Source organism: Thunnus thynnus, chromosome 19 (genome assembly GCF_963924715.1).
Source record: "Thunnus thynnus chromosome 19, fThuThy2.1, whole genome shotgun sequence".
Taxonomy (NCBI): domain Eukaryota; kingdom Metazoa; phylum Chordata; class Actinopteri; order Scombriformes; family Scombridae; genus Thunnus; species Thunnus thynnus.
The window spans coordinates 22,741,909-22,763,118 of NC_089535.1; the positions used below are offsets into that span (position 1 = coordinate 22,741,909).

General features: G+C 40.4%; 1 protein-coding gene across 4 annotated transcripts in view; it reads left to right on the plus strand.

Annotated features, from left to right (window-relative positions):
• Positions 1-1,358: 1,358 nt before the first annotated feature.
• The window catches only part of rxraa (retinoid X receptor, alpha a), a 109,517-nt gene continuing 89,665 nt past the window's right edge, over positions 1,359-21,210 (plus strand). The window contains exon 1 of one of the 4 annotated variants that reach the window (XM_067574336.1): positions 1,359-1,711. In XM_067574336.1, coding sequence (XP_067430437.1) covers positions 1,684-1,711 — 28 coding nt within the window. In that variant the 5' untranslated portion in view covers positions 1,359-1,683. The remainder of the gene's footprint in view (positions 1,712-21,210) is intronic. The other 3 variants (XM_067574335.1, XM_067574337.1, XM_067574338.1) reach the window with 3 other exon arrangements.

Below are 21,210 nucleotides of genomic sequence, written 5' to 3' on the forward strand. Positions count from 1 at the left end.
GGTGTATGTATACCCTACATCTCTCCTATATGCAGTGCACACAGGATTTTACAGTGGGGGGAATGTAAAACCTATACTGTGATATTTTCCTTCAATCTGGGCCAAAGAAGCATTATTTTTTACACTCTTGAAAAATTTGCCTCCTGCATGCGTGCAGGCTTGTGCGTTGAAGGATAGGAGGTGTAAACTGTCATGGTCGAACATATATGGCAGCAAGAACAGTGATAGTGAAATAATCTAACACTGGTGTAATGCAGCGAGAGTTATGCAAATTGAGTGTGCTGCCGCTTGCTGTAAAGCTAGCCTAGGGGGGGCTTTGGTGAATCTGCCCCAAACATTTATGCATCTGCAATAAATTTATAGATTTTTCATTTTTCTGCCATGTTGGCAGATCACAGTATGAATTTAGTAAACATAAGCAGATGTAGAGAGGGGAGTTTTGAGAAAAATATTGACATTGTAACTGAGTAACATTTGAGCTTGCGCAACTTTCCTGGTCTGGATTTTGTTTTTTGTTGTTTTGCACAATAACAACACAATATCTCATTGTTAGGGTTGGGTTATACGACATGGTCACAAGTTGGTAAAATGTCTGGGTTTTTTTTTTTTTTGAGCTTTGAGTCTCAACAAATCAAAGCAAATAATTATTTTTTTATCTTGCCTCTCTGTCTCTTAAGAAAAGAAACACATCAAAGACAATTTGCCATTGTTTTATGATGGAAGTTTTTACTATATTTGATTCTGAGAGTACAAAACAACCAGATAGTCATTTAAATAAACAGCAAACATGCAGGCAAAACCTGAGTTTTAGTTTTTTGTTTATTTGTCTTTTAATTCAATTAGTGCTTTAACAAAATGTTGACATAATTTCATAGTTTTTGAATTGATATACATTTGATTTAATTATTTAATTATTTGATAAGCAGATTTAATACCAGAATCAGATTAGATAAAATGTCATCAAATCCCAACCCCTACAGTGTAAGTGGGTGTTTATTTTATATTTTATGTTGTGGCAGCTTCTACAGAGAGATAGGCTAATTGCCTCAGCGGTGAGTAAATGCAGTTGAAACATCTATCTAACTGAGCCAACAGCCCTGGTTCAACAGATGTGACCAGGTTAAAATAACAGGAGATAAGCAGAGAAAAGAATAAGTAGCTGCTACTCAGCTGAAAGGGCTCCACATGATTTAGAAAAACCTCCACCTCGAGGAAAATCTGTAGACTTGTAATATAAAATGCACCGTATAGTCGATTTACGATTTTCTTCATGTTGTGTCGTTGATTTGAAAGTTCATGATAAGGCTCCCGTTTCTATCTGTGGTGTCGCTGCAGCCCAGTCTACGTTGGTGGGAGTACCCCTGCACAGGTCCCTTTTGCAGTGCGGATCCAGTAGTTGGAGTTGTTGTACACCGAGCGCGAGAGGGAGAGGAGAGAGTGAGAGCGCAGCAGCTGAGTGAGCAAACAGAGGAAGAAACATTAGGTTATCTTCAGAGACTATCAGACATCGACCTGTCACTTTTATCGCTTCGAGCCGAGTCCCGTGTCTACTTGAAGAGGACCACAGCAGCAGCAGCAGCAACAGCAGCGCCCGGGTCTGGTCTAGTCTACTCGGGCAGCCGCCTGTGAAAAACTCCCAAACGCGGTCGTCTCAGCTGGCATGAGCTAACCTACTAGACAGACATGGAAACCAAACCATTCTTGTCATTGGGTAAGTTTGTTTGTTTAATGACAAAGCCTTGCTGGGTTATGAACGTGTGGGTTTTGATAGGACTTTCATCGGCAGATTGAAACGTGTCCTCGCGCTGCGTTTTTTTTTTTTTTTTTTCCTTTTTGCCCTCTTTTCTCTTTTGACAGCGCGTGCAGCGAGTTGCCAAATGCATCAACATGTTTAGAGCTGTTGACGAGCTGGAGGCAACGTTATAATCTTTATTTTATTTGATTTTTTACTAACGTGGACTTATCGTTTCGTTTAAAATAGAAACAGACATATCTTCGCTGTGTTGCATATCTAATGCTGCTGTCTGAGTTGATGACATTTCGCTTTGATACGGAGTGACATCTCGCTCGGGATAAGCCGCGCGCATACCTCGCGTGCGCTGCAATTAACTGTACCTACTCGCTTTAAGTTTGCGCCTTTGCTTTAAACGTCGACATATTTTATTTAACATCAGTTGCATGAGAAAAAAAAGTGCGAGTCGAGGTGAAGCTTTGAACTTGCGTGAACTGGATTGAACACATTGAAACATTATTGCAAAAACAGTTAGGAATTTTACATAGAAAATGTACTTTTTTTAAACGCACGTTTTCCGTATTACGTAAGCTCGGGGTATGTCTTGTGAGTAGGTAGTGTGTGTGTTTTCTTGAAATCATCTGGCAGGTATGGTTAAAATATGAATATGTGCTTGGAAGTCGCTTTTTTACGCTTTATGTTGTTTTTCACGTGACTTGGGTTGCGGCGAAATTTGCTTCCGTTTAACTTTGAATGCTAGTGGTTGGAAAATGAACCCCAAACAGCGTAGAAGTTGGGATTTAAACTTGGCACTGTGCTCAAACAAAGTCGCTCGACTTATCAAGGCAGTTTGAGGTCGTGTCTTGGCAGTTTGTCTCTTGAAACTGTGTTGAAGTAAAGATTAACACACCGGTTACACACAGGTGACACTGGTGAAGAACACCTTTTGTACACTGTAGTCACTATCTGAGATTTGAACTGACGCCTGTTTTGTGTGGATAGATATAATCTACACTAACACCACTGGTTTTTTGAGGCCACCTGGTAAATTTGACACTTTGTGTGTTGTAATAAAAGGAGAGAGGCAACTTTCAGATTAATGTTTGATGCTTCATTTATCCAGAAGGTAAAGATTTAAAGGGAAAAAGGGGGGGGGGGGGGGGCATTTGTAGGTACAGCTGTCATTTCTCATTGCAACAGGGACATTTTTGAATTTCCAGGAAAAGTGGAATTAATATGGCTTATAAATTACTCCGTCTTAAACCATTAATCTTAGGCTAAGTCCAGTTTGTATTAATAGATCCTTTTAATTCCTAGTTGAAACACACACAGTCCCACACAAGCACAGCTCACTGTAAATCATTAATGCTGAATGCTACTGTAAGTTTGTCAGAGCGAACAGAGCAGACCCTTGTCCCCTGTACAGTACAGACCTGTAGGCGAGCCCTGTTATTGTGTCTGCTGCTCTTTCATGAGGGAGTCGTGTTACACCTCGACACGTATCATCAGCCGCCTGTACGCACCGAGGAGATTCACGGGGGAACTTCTGAGACACCGGGGCGGCTTTCTTCTGTTACAGGCCCGCTCGCTGACACTGTGGCCACAACGCCCTTTATGTGGCTTCTCAGAAATATGCTAAACCACCAGCGTTACACACACTGACAGGCTGTTATTACAGGTGCACCGTATTGTGTGTCCACATTGAAAGTGATATGAGTTTCGGCCTGCCTAAATGTGCGCCAGAGTCATCCATGCAGACACTTGACAGCGTACACAGACAGCAAAGTCCATCTGAAAGCCTCTGTGGTTGGTGTAAGGCTCATTGCTTCATTGTTTAAGTGAGGAGGAACACTTTTTTTCCAGCAGAGTGTTGGATCTCATCTTTTTCCTCCAAGCAGCACCACATGCTGTATCAGCAGCTCTCTCATCGCCTATAGTCCTAATCTGTCAGCCCTTAAAATCGCCATTTATATTTAAACTTGCTCCATCAAAGGTCCACTTGAGCGCTGATTGTTAATTGGCCACTTCAAGGACGCCGCTATCTGCGAAGTCCTTGAACGTATCGATTAGCCGTTCACTCAGTGTAATTATCTGTCGTGCTGCATTAGAAATTCTGACATGCAACCGCTTGAGATGACAGTAAGTACGTTTTACAGTTATAGATCAGTTGTTGGCTGTGATGACGACATCTCCCTTTAGCGCCGTAGGCTCTGTGCTGTATGCTGATGTGCAGCCTTATCTCACTATCACCCCCACCACCGCCGCTGCCACCACCACCACCACCACCACCACCACCATACTTGACATTAAGCCATGAAGACTGAAAGGATGAGATTAAAAGGAGAATGTGTCCTTTTGTCAGAGCAAGACGAGGCTGATCATGACAGTTTGTCAGTGAAATAAACAATGTAACTGTGAAAGGAGTTTTTTAACAATGCTCGGGTGAAAAGCCCTTTTTCCTAGAAGTCAGGTAATCTATAAGTATTGATGAAGTGCTGATTTTTCTGTTGGGTTGATGAGCTTGTGGCTAATATGTCAGCATCTAAGTAGCTCCAGCAGCTGAAAGTTATGCATATTTTACTGGTGTATTTGCTTGTCTGAAGAGACGTGTATAGTCATATGTTGAAAAGATTATTTTTCCCAAATTAGATATGGAACTTTTTAGAAAATTGAAGTCTTTTTTTCCCCACTAAAGTAATAGAGAGTCATGAATGAAATTCTAATGAACCATGTGAAGGAACAAACTACAACCCTAGGTAAATTAAATCTAACTTAGGTATGAGAATAATCAAGTGGATTATACTTTTAATAGAGATTTTGTATGCTGAATTTGGACCAGTGTTAACTTAAACTTGACTAGAGTTTCTTTATGTTTTCCAGAGCTCTATGAAACAAACTCTCTCTTTGGAGTGATCACAAGTAACTTGTTGCTCTGACCTCAACAACACTGAAAAGCGACTGACTGTTCACCTCAAAGGCTCATTTTGCCACCTGCTAAAGGGATGCATGTTGTTTTTTTTTTCCTGAGTCCGATGGAACTCAAACATCCCACTGTTAAACTCTGTGTTGCTTTCTGTTTGGGCGAACATAAGGTACCCCCTGTGCACACACACACACACTCACAGACACACACACCCCTCCCAAAATCAATGAAGTTCATGGTCTTTGATGAGAAAGTGAGATTCATGGTGGTGTGTGTGTGTGTGTGGGATAGACTGAGGGCTACATTCCTTTTCTGGCAGTAACTCAGGAACAAAGGTAATACTGGGAGAGGGTGTGCGTCTGCTGGGAGGGGTGTGTGTGAGTGTGTGTGTGTGTGTGTGTGTGTGGTGGGAGAGGGCTGGGGGAATTACACTGTCAAAAGCATTTGGCCAAGTTTGTCTTTTACAGCCGTCCAGTTTTGTGTTCCTGATGTGATGCTTTTGCTCCCCTTTTGAGAAAAGGGGCTGCAGCTGTCATTTTTATTGGAGGAGTTTTATAGCGAGACTTAATGGCTTAAAGTGACAGCTCTCTCTCCCTCTCCTTTCTCTTTTTTCCTCTCTCTATCTCACCCATGAGGCCTTTAACTCAAGCAAATCAAAGAAAATTTGCTCGCCTTCTATGTGCCCACCCTCCGCTTTCCCACCCTTTACCACTGCCAACATCCAAACTAAACTGTACGAGAGGGGAGAAAGAAAAAAAAAGATTTATGCTCCAATTATGAACACAGCAAGAGTGTTTTTTTTTTTTTTTTTTTCGCAGTGAATTGCCATCAAGTGTGTTTTTTATTCATGGAGTATCTCTGTTGATCAGTATAAAGCATTAATTACACTTCATGACTAAGAAGAAAGCTTGTTGGCTTCAGATAAAACAGCGCACAGTTTAGCTTGTCATGCTCTCTCCTCTCTCCTCTGCGGCCCACACTTGTTTATGTTCTAAACATAGTATGAATCAGAAACTGCTGGAAGGCACTCTGATGCAGAAATCATGGAATGACTCAAAGGCTCGTTAATTATTTGTGTAGGGAGCTCCTCGCTCGCAGGAGGCCTTTATTGATAACGGCCGCACTGAACTTTGCACCTTAAACCTTGACCTTTGCTCCCCATATGCTCTATCATTTCAGGAATTCGCCTTTGGCGTTCAATCTGTTGTTTAAAGTGTTTAAAGACAGTAGCTTGCAGTTCTTTCTTATTTTCTTTGTCTTTCTGTCTTTTTATGTTTCTTTCCTTTTTTTTCTATCCTTACTAATTCTCTCCGTGGTATGTTGTGCTGCAGCTAACAACTATTGTTGTTACTTTTTTGCAGTTAATCACTTAAATGAGAATCTGTGAAATGAAAAATAGCCTTCACAAGCTTGAGGTGACGTCTTCACATTGGCCGTCCTTCAAAACCCCCAAATATTCAGTTTATAAAAATATAAAGACAGAGAAACGCAGTAAATAATCACGTTTTAATGGAGCAATCATTTCAGCACAAATTTACACACTGTTTTGATTTGTTGAAGTTTGATTGTTGTAGCTTGCATTTTCACTACTAAGTGTTTGAATCATCTGAGCACCATTAGTCTTGGGTTTTATTGCAGGTCCTCTAACTGCCTTGAATGGCTTTTCTGTGGGCTGGCAGTATTCAGGGTGCGTACAACCACTCTTTTGAAGTGGAAACGTAGTCTCTGCGGGGATTTGACCAGATCACACTCATAATTCGCAGTGAGTGGAAGGTCGGTTTGCTCTCCTCTAGCCAGGGCTCTGTTTTCTGTGTGTATCACCAAGCAAGGAGGAGAAACACATAAGAAAGATGAGCAAGAAAGAAAACGTATAAATGAGAAAGAAATGGAAAACAAAGCTAAAGTATATCATCGTCGTGTTGTGAAATGAAAAAAAGTTGCCGAGAATCCAAAAAAGTAGCTGTTAGATGATGACTTCCCTTTCTGCTCCTCTGCAATCCTCAAGTTGGCATGTTTTTAATAATAAAAACAACTGTCGACTCTTCTTCTGTGATCGCGGTAATGCATGAAAATATCTTGGCTGTTTGGCGGTTATGATGTGTTTTGTAATTAAGTTATGAGCACATGGGCTTTGATGGGTATTCACTGGAGAGGGATGACGAATCGAGTGAATCCTAGATATGTTCTGCTCCTTCCTGTCATTATATTTCCCTCTGCCCGCATTTTTTTCCACACTAATTATAACAATGAGAACCGCTGATTTAAAACACGTTGATCTAATTCACTTGAACTAGTTGCACTACAGCATGCGTGAGTAGAACTTTGTTTTCTACTTTTCAATTCATAAAAGCACGACTAAACTACGGTGGATCACTGCTTTACATGTTGTAATATTATGTATCTGTTACACTGGTTGTGATATCATCAGTGTGTAACATGATCAAAAGCTGGAATGATGTGTTTGATGTTTCTACACTCCTCGCAGAAAGAAAAAATAATTATATCATGGACTCCAACTGTGAGGTTGCTTTTATAAAACTGTATATTCAGGTGTATACACAGTGCTCTCCCTGTCTTTTTCGAGCACACGCATACACAAAACACCCCGTGTCTGTCCGTGTGTATGTACATGTAAACACTCACCCGCCACAGCCGAAACAGAGCGAGGTAATTAAGGCCGTGTCTCTCACCGCTCCATCACGGTTTCTTTCTGAGGTCGCAGGGAGCGAAAGGAGGTGTCCCGGTGTGCCCCACGCCTTCCTCCCTTCCCTGCCACCACCACCTCCACCGCCACCACCACCTCCACCACCGCTGCTGCCGTTACGTTCATCTGTCACCTTGCCAGATGCCAGAGGGGGAGGTGGGGCTTCCGTGCACCGCTGGGCACGGTGCCACGGAAATCCCACAGCATGCAAAACACCTCAGTTATGTTCTGTGTGTGCATATGTGACTGTGCAAGTGGGTGGGTGTTTGGGTGTGTACATTTACTGTAAATTTGCACCTACGTGCCAACAAACGTATCAGATTAGTAATTACAATCTATTTTTACCCCGTGATGAAATGCTGTGTGTGCATGTGTGGTGCGGGCACATAAAATATTATTAAAATCATTTTAGGGTTTAAGAAAGCAATTTAGAGGGAGCAAGAGAAAAAGAGTGTTTCTGCTAACCGTTTCATCCATTAGCTTGCCAGGTTAATGCAAGGCAAGGTGCCTGTATGTGGAAGGAATTAAAAAAAGTGAAGTTGTAAACTATTATTAATGACTTAGGAGTAATGCAAACACAGCTCTGTCAAGATCATATTCAAATATTCCTGCAAAATCAAATCTGTAGCTACTCTAGCTAAAAATTCCCCCTGCATGCATTTCATGCAGCTATTTCCTCTCCTGCTTAAGACATTTCAAAGTACTTTTCACTACTTTAGTTCTTCATGTTAAAAGCTCTGGCTAAGATGCTTTGTGTATAGCCTTTATTAGGATTTAATCTTCATTCGTTTAAGAGAAAATTCTAAGAAAACGGCATCGCTCTGTGCATTTCCTAAGAATTTCATCAGCAGTGAAAGCACTGGGGAGGTTTGTGAATACTTCTCCTCACCAGAATATGATGTTGCACAGCTACATGCCATTGCGACACCCGCTTGTTAATAGCAAAAAATAGCACACAAATTATGGGTGCTATTTTGTCATGCTAACACAGCAGTTATGGCAGAGTGTTTGTGTTTTCCTGACAAATATACAAACGCATGTAATAGTGGCTACTTTATTTGTGGTGAAAGGCGCTTAGTGAAAACAGTGAATGTCCCTATATTAGCTGGTCCTGGAAATACACTATTTATAGTAGCCATAACTGCACGAAATTATCACATTACTGGTAATAACACTTGTGCAGGTGTTTCAATGCTGATTGTTGAGTTCGGTGTACATTTGAACATGTTTCAAAACCCCCCCTCCCCCACTGTCACACACCCCGGGTTTCCATATCGGGCCTTGTTCTGTTGTTTCATGTCCCTGGATATCTGATTTCAACAGTAATGTTGTATAATTAAAGTTTATATGTATAAGATATTGTCTGCTGCTCAATGTCACTACAGTATGAGCTATTTCCTCCTGTTATCTTGAAAGTTTTGCTGAGTTCTTCTTATTTTAGAGGCTCTTTCCTTCTCAGTTTTCTGTTCCTTGGGTTCTTGCCTGCTGGGATTGATGTTGGTTGAAACTGTTGTTCAACCAGATCTCAGCTAAAGTTTTTCCAGATTGTATAGGGGTATGCTCGCAAGACACAGTGCATTAGAAAGTTTTCTTCAACTTTCAAGTCTTTCTCACAATACAAAGACAGGACTCAGGTTCAACTTCGGCCCTTTAAACCAGTCTGTGAGATTATAGGCTGTGACTGCAATTATGATAAACAGAAGATCCATTAGAGAAGCTACCAAACTGTCTGGATTACTGATGAGATGGAGGATACGGAGGGATGTTAGGAGATGCAAAGGGATTGACACAGGTCACCTCAGAAATGGATGCAAAGCATAAATACGTAATGTACGTGCTTAACGAGTCATAACTTTCACATTATTTTCACAAATTACCATGCATGAGGGAGAATAGAGGGAGGAAAAAAAAGATATTTTGTGAGATAACAGGGTTCCTCTGTGGGTTTTTCCTCTGCCTGCAGTACAGAAAGACTGATTAACTGTTTGTTGACGCCTGCAGGTCTAGCATGTTCATACATCCGCCCAGACTGTGGTCCACACACACACACACCTGTATGCATGCACACACACACAGACTTACGTACATATACACTGTCTGAACAGAACTCTAGTGGGCTTTGTCACCTATGGTTAGACACCTTGCTGCGGCCGTCTGGTTTTAGGAATGTTCTCAACAGCAGGAAGGTGGAAGGGTGCTAAGAATAGAAGGGGGGGGGGGGGGGGGGGGTGTCTATCTGGAAAAACAACACCAGCAACATGGATCCTCTTGCTCTTGATATTGACAGATAAATAGGCTGTACCAAGAACACTGCGAACAGCTGAAATGAAATGTTGGAAAAGTTAAATTTTCACTCTCGCCCTTTGTAATTGAGTGTTCGGTTGAAGGTGCTTACATGGTTGTTCCCTCCTCTGCTTTTTCCACAACATTCAATCTATTTGAATTCAACATTTTATTGCCCCATAAGGGGAAATTTGCTTTGCAGACAGGGTTTGCAGTAAAATCACACAGCAGAGCCATGTAATATGAAACAGTAAGGCCACATAATGTAAAAGAGCAATGACACACCTAATAAATTACTTCAATATAAACCCATCTTGACCATGGTAAGACCAGAATGTAGGGTATACTTATCTCTTTTTTTTTTTTTTAGCTGTGCACTACTACTTAAGTCACTGAAAGTAATAAGAATGAATGAATGCGCAAAGCACATTAAGTGGTAGCTGAGTTGAATGCTCTTTTATATTGGCTATAGAATTTATTAACCTGTTTATTAGACTTTAAAAAAAAACCCCTTGCATTGTGTCACCAAGGAAAATGTTCTTAGTTATCCAAAGAAAGAGTCATGTAAACAGATTATATATCACTGTACCATGACAGTGTGTCATTTTTTTCTTGACTCTCCGACATAATGAATGTAGAATTTAGCGCACATATAGGCTACCAGTACCTTCCATGTAAATCTGTCGTTCGTACTATTTTGGAAAAGAAAGTTGAGCAACCAGGTTTACTAGACAGACACAGACAGGCAGGCGCGCAGACGCTAGCCATGTCTTTGTCATCAGCTTTCTGCATACCAAAGTGCTGACAGTTGCCTGCACAAACGGCTCTGACAAGTTCAAGTGTCACATTTAGGATGCTTTCTTCTGTTTCAGTGCAGAATGGGAAACAGGAGAAGGCAGTGGATTAAACGGGACAGATCTGAGCGTTGAGTTGTTGGCGGAGCAGAATTGTTATTGGCAGGACTGTGTGCAGCTGTGTACTGTAGGTTTATGCAGTTATGTGTGTGTGTGTGTGTGTGTGTGTGTTTGTGTAGGCATGCACTAGGCCAACAGTTGCTGTCATTATTGATTAATCTGTTGATTTTTCTTTGATTAATAATATAGTCCATAAAATGTCAGACAATATTAAAAGGACCAATAAGAATTTCAGTGAGCAGCAAAGCATCATGTGTTAGAATTTTGAGCCAGATTATGTTTGGCATTTTTACTTGATTATTGTTTCAAATGATTGTTGTTCATCATCAAAAATATATGTTATTTGATATCCTGGTGATCAACTGAATGAATAATTGACAAATCATTTCAGCACTAGTATGCACATTTCCATGTATCAGAGTATCAGTAGGGCTGTGTGTGTGCTCTTGGGCATGCAAATGTATCAGTGTGTACAAGTGTGCACATTTACAGCATGTGTGTGCTATGTGCATAATTAGCTGAGGTGAGCGCACGTATATCCTGAGCTGCTGCTGCTGCTGCTGCCGCTGCTGTTGCTGCTGGTGGTGGTGGTGGTGGTGGTGGTGGTGGGGGTGTCCCAGGCAAACTGATTCATGAACTGCTGTATGTGGAGCAGAGCGCAGAGCAGCTGAGAATCAGTGTGCTGTCTGGGAGAGGGAAGGTCAGGGGTTGTGGCTGGGTCATGCTCTGTGGGAGAGGAGCAGCCTCAGCAGACATGACAGCGTTTGTACGGAGGTGAGGAGAAAGGAGAAGTGATGGAAAGGGAAAAACAAAACCGGATCAGCGTGGAGTCCGGCAGAAGGAAGCAGGAAGCATGTTGTTTTTATTTAGGTCTTGCTTCACTCAGTGCATGGCTTTTTTCTTTTTTTTTTTTTTTCTCATCGCATCAGTGCAGCTATTGTTAGTAACAGAGTTAATTGTTAATTGATCCAAAGAGCGATAAAACAAGGCACCTAATCTCCCGCTCTCTCTCTCACACACTCACTCACACACACACACACACACACACACACACATGTGCTGTTCAGAATGAGACTGGATGTTTATTACAGGATCCTAGTGGATGCTAAGGTGCCTTGGGGCTATTAAAGCCCTCACTTAAAAGGCACTATCAGGGAACACTGATGTGGGCTGCTTGAAGGAGGGAGGTGTAGAAGACTTGTAGAAAGAGAAAGAAACAGTGAAAGAGAAGAAAGGGGAAGAAAGAGAAGTCCTTGGAATAGTGAGCAGAAGGAGGGAATAAACAGTGAGCACATCTGGATTGCCTCAGTAGAATATTTGTGCAACATCTGGAAAAATTCCCTGGAATTTAAGGGTCCCCTCCTTTCATTTCAGTTATTTTTTCTCCTTCTTTTCACTTCTTCTTCTTTGCCCTGTTTTCTGCATCTTCAAAGTCTCTTAACCCGGTGCGGCAGGCACGTAAATACTCCCGTAGTAATGCATGTTGAGCCATTGCAGACTTTATAGCGGGCCAAATTGGGCCCATGTGACCAACTCCCCTTTGTGCAGGGCCGGGCTAATTAAGTGGCACAGAAGTGAGAGGGCACCCGGCTGTGGATCCAGATCTAGGCCAGACCTGGGCCAAACACAACCCCTCATAAAATACAGGGAAAAAAAGAAACTAAATCCTCCACCTTCCACAGACAGTTAACTTTTAATCATAGCATGAAAAATAACCTCTTTGTTTTCACCAGAACTTTAAAAAAAAAAAAAAGATGTGAACAGACTTTTCTGGTATATCATGAAAGAACTACTATGTATTATAATTAAAACACAAACAGGCTGCCTTTGTGTTTCAAAAACAGATTTAGCTTTTTCATGTATTAGTTTGTTGTCATTGAAAAGGACATACAAGGAGTGTGTTCATGAGTCTCCCTTTGAGGCACAAAGTCCCAAGAGGGACAAAAAAAAAAAAAAGCCTCAGAATCGAATCAACACCATCAGTCGATTTGTATCACTCAATCCGCTGCGTTGCGTTCAGCTACAGGGCCCTTACAGTACATTAGAGATGCACGGCGAGGCTTTTGTCCGTCTCCGCAGCGAGATCACAAGAGCGGTTCTCTCTCTCCTCTCATCAGTAGTGCCATAGCCAGCCCGTGTTCATTAGCGATTAAGATTCAGACGAGCTCCGAGCGCCTTCTGTCTTACCTGGGCGAGGCTCCTTGTGGGTCTGCGGCGCTGACAGACAGGTAGCTTACTCAGAGCGGAGGGGAGAACAGGAGAGCGCAGAGGTACATGCTAATGTGGCGACTGCGCTGATCAAAAGAGATGCATCACGGTCTCCCTCTGATGGGCTTACTGATGCCTGGTCCCCCCTGAGAGCTACAGTACGCACAGGCAGGAGTAGGGCAGTGATCAGAGGGAGAAAGTGAGGGGAGCGAAATAAAGAGAGGAGGACAGGGTGAAAGAGATGCGAGGAGGGGGAGGAGGAGGAGGGGAAGAAAGAGGGGGATGGATGACAGTGAACAAGGGAAACAGGCAAAGATGAAGAGAGAAATGGAAAGGAACATAATGAAGTTAGTAGAGAACTGATTAACCGATCAACAGGAATTTAACAACCACAATTTTAATGGAATTATTGGACGTTTAAATTGTTTTTCAAGCAAACATCATTCAGGGAAGGTATTCTGTTTTAATACAGATCCTGTTTTCTTTCTATCTTGCTCCTGAGTGAGGCAGAAGTGAAACATGTTTCATTTGGTCAATTATCTCTCTTTCTATGATGACGCAGAGCTGATTTTTTTTTTCCCCCCTTGTTGCTCTGCAGTTGGCCTACATCTTTCTGCCTGGCTGAGCTGACATGTTGCACTCCTTTCTAGGAATGCTGATGTTGATGAAATAGCGTACTGTATGTGTTTGTGTGTCTGCGTCTGTTTGATGTACAGAGCGGCGTTAGCAAGTTGAGCTGTATCGGTGCGTGTGCCAGTATATGTACAGGTTAATTGAAGCTGTATGTGTTGGCATGAAACACAGGGTCGTTATTATATCCAGGAATTTATGTGTTCAGTTCAGATTTTCTTTTAAATGGGTGAAAATTGGAGTATACCGTAGAAATACTTGAAGCACTCTGGAGCTTAGCCTTTTATTAAACAGATTCTCAACAAGTTTTCTCTTCATTTTCTATGGTGTGAAGCCTTTTTCCTGAAATATGCAATAGAGATTGTTTATTGTCAACTATTGTCAACGTAGTTTAACATAAATCCTAGAAACACAGAAAGATATGTGCAGTATTATACAGATACAGATAAAATGATGGACATACATGGGCACATACACACATGCATACAGGATTCCTAATATAAGCATTCTTAGAAAGAGATATCTCACTGGCAGGGTTTGTCCTAAAATGTGATCATGACAGTATGACATTTTCACTGTGCTTTCAGCAGGGATGGGTATCATTAAGATTTTAACGGTACTACTATTCTTACCGATACTGCTTATTGATCCGATACTATAATGGTACTCTTATTAATCTTTTTGTTATTTTTTAAGAGAAAAAACGAAACAAATTAAGAAAAGAATTAACATTGCTTTATTTTCTCATATGTACGGTATATAAATGAACATTCATGAGTAAGAACTGCAACAGGATTGTTTTGAACACTATTACAGACCATAATGTGATAATTGAAATGTAAAACAAATAAAATAAAAGTGGAACTGTGCATTTCTGAATGGCAGTTGGGATGATGCTCTGATTGCTTCAGATTTAATTTATGAAGACACCCACATTTATAGCGAAACAATTAGCTGGCTTATGATTATTTTAATCATTAATCCATGTTTGTATAGTTTAGTTAACTTGGTGTGGGCTCTAGGCTGCTAGTATACATAACATACATGAGGTGAATGGAGCAACGAGAGATTAGAGATGATGATGCACTTTTGCTAGATGTTTCGAAAGATTGCTCATGTTTCCACCCTTGCATGCAAAAGACTTGTTGCACTTGTGGCACTGAGCATTGTCAGCATCGATTCTAATGAAGTGTAACCAGACTTTTGAGTGTGTTCTCTCCGCCATTGTCGCTAAGAGCAGGTTCTGTGTGTGTGTGTGTCTGTGTGTGTGTGTGTATATATATATGTACGTGAGTGTGTGAGAGAAAGAGAGGCAGAGAGAGCTGGCCCCTGCCCTTCGCATATAAGACAGCCTCTGAGATAGAGATCTCTCCTCTGGATCGAGAATAACAAAAATGCACGATAGACGAATGTTTTAATCTTACTGCAAACTAGAAACAGAGTTTGTGAGATGAAAACTGCAAGATAACATTTACGTAGCCTCAATAAAAAGGAAATCTATTTCCTTAATTTCTCCAATACGAAGAGCAGAACTGGTAACATCTGAGCTCATCAATACTACTGTTTTTAATAATTTAACCCCGGGGCACATTTATTACAGGGTTTAAAATACCCATCCCCAGCCTTCAGGTTATTGTGTGTGCAGACATCTCTGTGCAGCCCTGCAGAATGACCTTGCTCTTGCTCAACCACTTGCCCACTCCTTGATCCAAATCATCCAAATTAACTTTGCTGTTTTGGACTCTACTTTTTGAGAGGGGGCACCAGTGCTCAGCTCTAAACTGATCTGACGGTCTGTCTCTCTTGGTCAGTAATTGTTATTTGAGATAAGAGTTTTTACCCTTGAAGGCAGATTTAGTATTTTTGGAGCTGCCCTATGCTTCGCTGGCTCAATGCATCTTGCGGCGTCTGCAGGTAGAAGTGCAGTGATGTCATCGGTGACATTTCAGTGGAAGGAGTATGCCGTATGCCCTCAAAAGGTGCCTCAGCTCTTGACCCGGACCTCCCTACACTATCAAAACAAACCAGATTTTTATAACTGTAGATTTTTTTTTTCATTTTAATGCACCTAAGGGCCAATCCTCTCGCCCCTGATCCACACAGTAAAACTTCAAATAAATCTTAAGGTTAACCAAAGAATTTCATGTTTTACCTCATAAATGCCTCTAATAAATACCAAGTCAAATGATTGTTTATGTTTGAGGTAAGAAAATGGTCATAAAGCTTGACTTCTGAGACTGTATACACAGCAAGGTGCAGATCTGTGGAAACATAAGAAATGTCAGTTCACTGACAAAATAATAATAAAAAAAAACTCTAGTTATGTTATTCAGTTATAGAAATTAGAACCTATATGACTTACATCCCTGGTGAGTGTAACATTTCAGAGAATAAACTTTTTTCCCCCACTTGATTATCACTTATTTCAGGAAAAAAAAAATCATTGTAATAACTTTTGAAACTTGGAGTTAAAAATATCACCACTTTATCTTGTTTTCAAATATATTGTACATTCAATACAATTAAATGTGTGTATTTTTATGTAACCTTGGAAGGAATATATCTTATTAAAATAAATAAATAAATGAAATCTGTCAGACATTCTAAGACTTTGTCACACATGTAATTCTCATGTAGACTATTGAAAAATGCATTATAAAGTTCCCGTCAGTCAACATGAGAGATATTTATCATGACGTCATCAGTACATCATTTCCTCAACGTTGTAGTCTCTAGATTTAATCTTCATTAGAAAGAGGCCGCCTAGTTTGTCTGCACTCTAAAACACAGTGATCTAAAGGCACTGTGCTAGGCCCCGTGACCCCGACAGCCCGGGGGTCAAACTGATTGGAAGTGAAGAACCACGTGTGAGTCTGGGTCATCAGTGGTATTACATCACATTGATTGGCTCAGATCCGGTGGGGAATCTCCAGTTAGGGTTCAGTTATTGAAATTAGGACTAGCTAGTGACAGATTGCAGTCCAGTGCTCGGCTCTCTCTGTCTCACACACACACACATACACACACATATACTTCTTTGTCTATCTCTCAGTCTCAGCTGACCACAGATGTGAATGAATGATTGGTATTCCACAGGCTGGCCTGCAGGGGACTGACTGAGTTTATGACCAGCTTAGCCTACAGTCCTCTGCTGATTGGCAACTATAGTTTCCTCTTTTGATGGAGCAGTAACTGGCATTTTCACAGCATGTCACCCTGCATTATACACAATATGCATCTCAGTCATACATTTGATATTCCACTCAAGACAGGCTTTGAGTCACACAAAGAGTGCATCACTCAGCATCACCAGCCCGTTTTTACCATTAAGGCATCACTTCTTGGCTGGACTGTTCATGGACCAGCCCTATAACCCGCATGTCTGTCTCTGACTGACTGACTAACTGACTTAATGACTGACTGACTCACCTAGTGATGAAGTTACACCATTGGTTGGCTGGCCCAGTGTTGGAGTTTCCTCATTGGCTGTTCCTCATTGGCTTTCAAAATGAATCTGTGGAAACAGTTTCTGTTACATCCTCAGGGGACGTTTACTGTCAGTGCAGCCCCGGAAAAAAGTTTTAAAGGCACACATTTACTGACTGAAGCGTCTCACATTGAGGCTCCGACATTGACAGGAGCACCAACCCGCAGAAACAAAGAGATGCGACGGATCCATTTTACCAGCCTGCATGGCAGTTAGCAGTTAGTTAGCATGGTTAGCATCTTTAGCATAGCCGTTTTGTGCTGTATGTAGCCCATAGACTGTTTAAAAATAAGGTGTTTAACAGCACTGCTGGGCAGGTGACAGGTGTGTTTACAGTGTTTGTGTGCTCTGAAGGACGTCACGGCGAGGATATAAAGTCACACAGCTGAAGGACTACATAAACATACGGATAAGATATAACACATGTTTACAGACATCCACAGATAGAAACAGATGAAAGAGCAGGGAGAGTTAACAGATCATTAGAATAGTTATGATTAAAATTAAAATAAGTTCACTTTCAAATCAGTCAATCATAATCTTACAAAATTCCGTTGTCCAAGTGAATGCTCTACATGCTCTTTTGCTTGATGTAGCAGTGGGACAGGATTCATTGCATGAAATATTTATTCATTTATTAATTCTATCACGTGTATTTTGCATATATCTGATGTCATATCAATATCAGAGAATTAAATTCATACAACCCTACTGTTTGGACATTAGGGCACACTTTTGCTGTCAGCGTGTAAGCCTTTGCAATAAGTGACATCTTTGTTTTTTAACATTTCACTGTCCTTTGCTTTCATACAGGATAATGGACAGTGTATGTTATGGCCATTAGCCTGTCACAATGGAGCTGTGTCATACTGGACTCATGCTCACTCCTGTTATGATCATTTTCATGCTATCTCAGGCTCTCGCTTTGTTCCTTGTCTCAGAGGGAACGGCTCGCTCCAGTCTTTAATGCTCTGTTTTTGTGCTCACTGAAAAGCCCCGCTCCCAACCAGAATACAGTGTGGCATCACACTCGCTATACGCCGAGCCTCATCCCCCATGGAAGAGAAATAATTTATAAAATGAAATCTACATTTGTTGTGTAAATGACCACATGCTGTAGGACATTTAATCCTGCCTGCAGTCGATCCCAGTCATGTGACTTGACCTAGTTTTGTCTGCCTCCCTCTGCCTGTCTCTCCTCTTTTTCTCTCTTTCATTCTCTTTCTGGCTCTTTCACTTTCTCCCACAGTCTCTAAGCCTTGCTTTGCTTGCCTGTTCTTCTTCTGTCCTTCTCGTTTCTCCTTCTTCTTTTCATCTCCATCCGTCTCCCTTTTGTTCGCCCCCATATAGGCTGATGTCTGTATTTTCATTCCTCTTTTTTTTTTTTTTTTTTTTTTTTTGACTGATCTGACTGAGGATTTGTCTTTTCCTCCTGATGTGTTAATATCTGTAACTGTGTGGCCAGTAACTCTGTCCTTGATTACTGAACACAAACACAATTATAAAAAGGAAACATCTTTCATATGAAGGAAGTGACGCTCACTCATGAAATGAATGATGTAGAATATGAAACCATGAGTCATCTCATCATCCTTAAGACTTTCTACCCACAAGACCGCTATGCAGAATCATTTCTGTTTTAGGAATGCCAACTGATGAATTTCCAGTAGGTCAGATTTGACTTTGGCAAGCACCTCTATTTCTGTTTTCATTTAGCAGCACTGTGAGGAATCTCATAGAGATTTTCGTCCTTGGGTTTCCTTTTGTCTGGGCTTTGTCAGGATGGCCTTACCCAGGCCCTGGCCTGTGAGCCAACACATCCTTTTTTCAGTTTGTTAATTGATTTGTTAGGGTTGTGAAAGACGTAGCACATGTTTTGTATTTTTTTTTTTTTTTATTGCTTCCTGCATCATGAATCTCACTTTGTCAGACTCAATAATATGCATCTTGATAATACTGTAATATGACAAAAGAAGGATACTATCTTCAGCTAAATATTATGAGGTAGTATAATATTGTGTATAATATAATATAACTGTCTTTGAGTACCTTGAAAAGGGCTAAATAAATTAAATGTATTATTATTATTATTATCATTATTAATACTATTGTTATTATTTATATAATATTAAATAATAATACGTATATCATTAATAATAATACGTTTCCCCATATGCTTATAAAGAGATAGAAAGGAGGGAGGGTGCTTTGCAAAAATAATAAAATGTGGGTTTGTGAAATAGATCGAAGGATGCATGGATGGATGATGGATGGATGGATGGACGGATAGATAGATAGTTAGAGAAACAGATAAATGTCCCTGCAAATGCGGCTGCAGCCTGCTTGGCACAGTCTCAAGTTGAACGACTTGGTCGCCTCTTGGAATGCGTGGCATGTATCTATTCCTGAAGAGCACAAGAGATCACTCAAGCTTTGGAATAATACTGTAACCCATAACAAGCCTCAGCTGTCTTCTCCAGTGAACATGACACACTCCACATGTCAGTATTTTCGTATTCATACAGGCTATTTTCCATGTTGCCAAAACAGGTTTATAGGCTATTATAGGCTATTATATTCCTACAAATATGAATTGATAATGTAGCTTGGGTGTTAAAGTTTTCACTGTCAAGCCTTTGTGAAAAAGAATGCTTTGATTTGGTTCAGTGCACACTTGCTATTTCTGAGTCACTTTTTTTTTCTAAATCTAAAACACTGTGGCACCAGAAAAAAAATAAGCACAAAACATATCATGAATCACATAAAATTGTACCATACAGGCATGGTATTATATCCTCAGTTCATGGCAGGACAGCTACAGTATTTTTGGAAAGGAAGTATTTTTCTGTCTTTAATGGTATTCTAGGGGTGGAAAGAAAAAGATTATACAAGAATGATTATTGCATAATCACTCCTGTAGAGTTTTGTTTAAGGTAGGACTCATGAAATTTAATGAAAGTCTATTATGAACCTTTTTGCAGGATTGGGTAATTAGTATTGAGTAATTATTTTACTGCTGACTTTAAAGGCTCAGCAAGGTCCGGCTCCTTGCCATAATTCATTTTTTTATTTTTTTTTTATTTTTACGTAAGATGCATACAGAGCCAAAGAGCAAGTTAAGATCCTTAGCCAGAACTTTCCTGGACCTTGGGATTAATTAGGCATTTGCTTTTTCATAACGAAACTCAGACATGAATTTGGAAAAATCAAATAACATGTTTAAATAACATGTTTATGGACAGAAATTCACATCGCAGTTAAAACTGGCTTTCCTGTTCATTGTTTGTTTTAAGGTTTTCATCCTTTATTTATTCTTCGCTATAGTTTTTTGATACACACTTTTTTTAGTTTAACATTTTACAAGTTGGCAAGAGTTGCTCAGCCAAATGAATCAACGGCCTGAAGTTAATGTCATGTATATTTATATATATAGCTTAGATTTCAGGTCAAAGTGTGTTTATTTTTAACAGTCAAGAGTAAGCATGAAAAACAGCTCCTTCTCAAGGTGCAGCAGTCTTTCGCCGTGTTATCAATATGGTACCTGAAATGTTGATACTTCAAGGTTTACTCAGTGAGAGAGCCCTGTTGTCTCCATTCATTATCTTGGCCCACACTCCTCATTCCAAAACTTGACTTTGCACTGTTGCACTGTTTTCCTGTCCAAGTCTTTCCCAGTCCAGCTTGGCTCGATTTCATGTAGCGGTACTGAATCAGAGGTGTGCACTTTACAACGAATTTACTGTAGTTTTGACATCCTGGACAAGATCATTCCAATATTTATTTTTTCCCTTCTTGAGTCCATTGTCTAAGGGAGCTTTATAGTCATCCTCTGGAATCAGCAATAGCCCTTTCATATTTAATGGCTCCGATTTAAAGGAGCATTTTAGCCAAAGAGTACACTTAATCCTGGTTTTTAAAACTGTCCTACGAGTGCTCTGTCTTTTGTTAGTCTAGCAATTATGAATTTCAGTGCTTTTCATTGTCATTTTAGTTTTCAGTGTACACCCATGCAGAACAGCTGCAGCCCCAGATGTTTTTGTTTCAGGTTTTGAATTATGTACCACTTAATATTAATAGGTTTCACATAACATTCTCAAACATACCATTTCCCATGATATATGTGGCTTTCTTTTAATCAAGCTTCTACCAAAATGCAACTGTATTTCTAATTGAGGATCGGCACATCTTTACCTAACAGTCATTTATCAGTGTCAAAAAATATACCTACTTTTACAACAAGAATATCCATATACAGTAATGCATTTTAAGTCCTTTTATTAAGCAAAAATGCTGAACATTTGTGCTGATGCAGATTTTCTGTACATCTCT